Source organism: Loa loa (assembly GCF_000183805.2).
Source record: "Loa loa unplaced genomic scaffold supercont3.208, whole genome shotgun sequence".
Taxonomy (NCBI): domain Eukaryota; kingdom Metazoa; phylum Nematoda; class Chromadorea; order Rhabditida; family Onchocercidae; genus Loa; species Loa loa.
Window position 1 is genome coordinate 21,807 of NW_018108388.1, and position 2,161 is coordinate 23,967.

A 2,161-nucleotide genomic window follows, 5' to 3' on the forward strand; every position below is an offset into this window, starting at 1 on the left:
CAAAACAATAACAAAACAATAACAACAACAACAACAACAACAACAATAATAATAATAAAAACACCAACGACAACAACAACAAAAACAATAACAACAACAGCAATCGAATATAAATAGATCTCTTTATTCGTTCCTTCCCTTTCTTTTTACCGATCCTTTTCAACCATTCTTCCTCGGGTTATTTAAGAAAGAATGCAAGGAAGGGGTGGAGGGGAAGAGTTGTCATTGCATGCGGTAACCATCCATCTGTAATTGTCAACTACAGTTACTGGTCTTTTCCTGTTCACCCTAATTAATTCTTTTTTTTCTCCCATATTTTATTAAAGAAAAAAAAAAGTAAAGAAATTTACGAGGAAATTTTTCAATTTTTACATACATAGATATTGTTTTAGAATTATATTTGTACTATCAATGATATTTGATTAATTATTACAATTATTATGTATATAATTAAAAAAAAAAAAAAGCGATTTTTGATTTTCTTTTCTTCTATTTTTCCCATTTTTTCTTTTATTTTTTCCTGAAAAAAAAACTTATAAATTCATTTATGATTTTTCGTATAAATTTCGAAAAATTTTTTTGAACGATTTCTATTTCCACTCAATTTACTAATTTTGATCATTTCTTAGTAGTATTTTAACGATGAAAAAAAATAACACCTCAAATATCATTTGTAACTAAATGAAGAAATAAATGAAATCATCGGATCATTAAATTTAATTGTCGTCCTCAAAATCTTTTCGATATTATTAGATATTGATGAATTTTCCTTTTCTTTCTTTTATTTTTTTTTTTTTGTTTCTTCAGACAGAATTAAATGTATCATCCGACATCACTCTACTATTCAACAGTATCATCATGTACAGATAATAGTTGCATTGATTTTGGAATTTATGGAATTGAACAAAATGATTGCTGTTTGGATTTAAATTGTATTGAACCATCATTAATCCCTGAAGAACAACAAACATATACTTATCCTACTACTCCATATAATAATGGTATTACAACAATTACTAGTAGTAGTAGTAGTAGTGGTGGTGGTGGTTATAATGATACTGTAACAGATAGTACAGATCAAATGACTAATCGAATTTCACGTCGAACGATCAGAAAAAAGCGCTCAAAAAAGGATCCAAATGAACCTCAAAAGTAAGTAGGATTTTTTTCTTTTTCCCCTCCCCCCCTCCCCCCCTCCCGCATTTTCTCATTTTAATTTTAACATTTTATTTTTAAATTCCATCAAAAGATAACATTTATTATTATTGATAATAGTAATGAATGAGAATAAGTATTTTAAAAAATAAATATATATATATTTTACTGTCAAAAGCAATCAAATTTTTTTGTCCCATTATTTCAGGCCCGTTTCAGCATATGCTTTATTTTTTCGTGATACGCAAGCTGCCATAAAAGGAAGGAGTCCAAATGCAAGTTTTGGTGAAGTATCAAAAATTGTCGCATCAATGTGGGATACATTAGATTGTCATGCAAAGAATGTTGGCTTTTGTTTTTTAGTTCTTCATTAAAATTTTAAATAAAAAATTTATATTTTAAAATTTGAAGCAAATTTTTTTTTTTTTTGCAAATATAATAAATTACAAATTTGCATTTCTTGTTTCTTTTTTCTTTTTTTTTTTTTTAGCTTTATAAACAGAGGACAGAAATAGCAAAAAAGGATTATTTGAAAAAGCTTGCCGCTTATCGTGCTCAACAAATATCACAGGTAGATTATAGATTAAATTTATATAACTTAGAGATGTAGCAATTTTTATTAAATTGTTTACGGATTTGTGATATAATTACGATAATATTTAGGATTTCAGGAATTTAGAATTTTAAGAATTTATTCTAGAATGAAACAGTTCAACCGGTATTGATACCGGAAAAAGGAAGACCATTAGCAGTGGAAACAATGAATTCCGCAAGTTCATCAAACATGAAGCATGAAGTTGATACGACTGCAATAGGTGAAACGACCCTGGCAAATTTGATAGCTCGTCCACCATCGACAAATTTTTCATCACTTTACCTCCATCAACGGTTCGTAAAATTGAATCTATAATTTTTTTCCAAATCTAATATTTACTTTTTATTTGTTCATTTGTTTATTTCTTTACTCATCCATTTATTTGTTTATTTATTTACTTATTTATGTGTT

General features: G+C 27.3%; 1 protein-coding gene across 1 annotated transcript in view; it reads left to right on the forward strand.

Moving 5' to 3' along the window:
* Positions 1–817: 817 nt before the first annotated feature.
* Positions 818–2,161, forward strand: part of LOAG_18151 (hypothetical protein) — a gene marked incomplete at both ends in the record, with an annotated part of 1,957 nt that continues 613 nt past the window's right edge. The window contains 4 exons of the mRNA XM_020450817.1: positions 818–1,152; positions 1,364–1,499; positions 1,646–1,726; positions 1,856–2,047. Coding sequence (XP_020305453.1) covers positions 818–1,152; positions 1,364–1,499; positions 1,646–1,726; positions 1,856–2,047 — 744 coding nt within the window. The remainder of the gene's footprint in view (positions 1,153–1,363; positions 1,500–1,645; positions 1,727–1,855; positions 2,048–2,161) is intronic.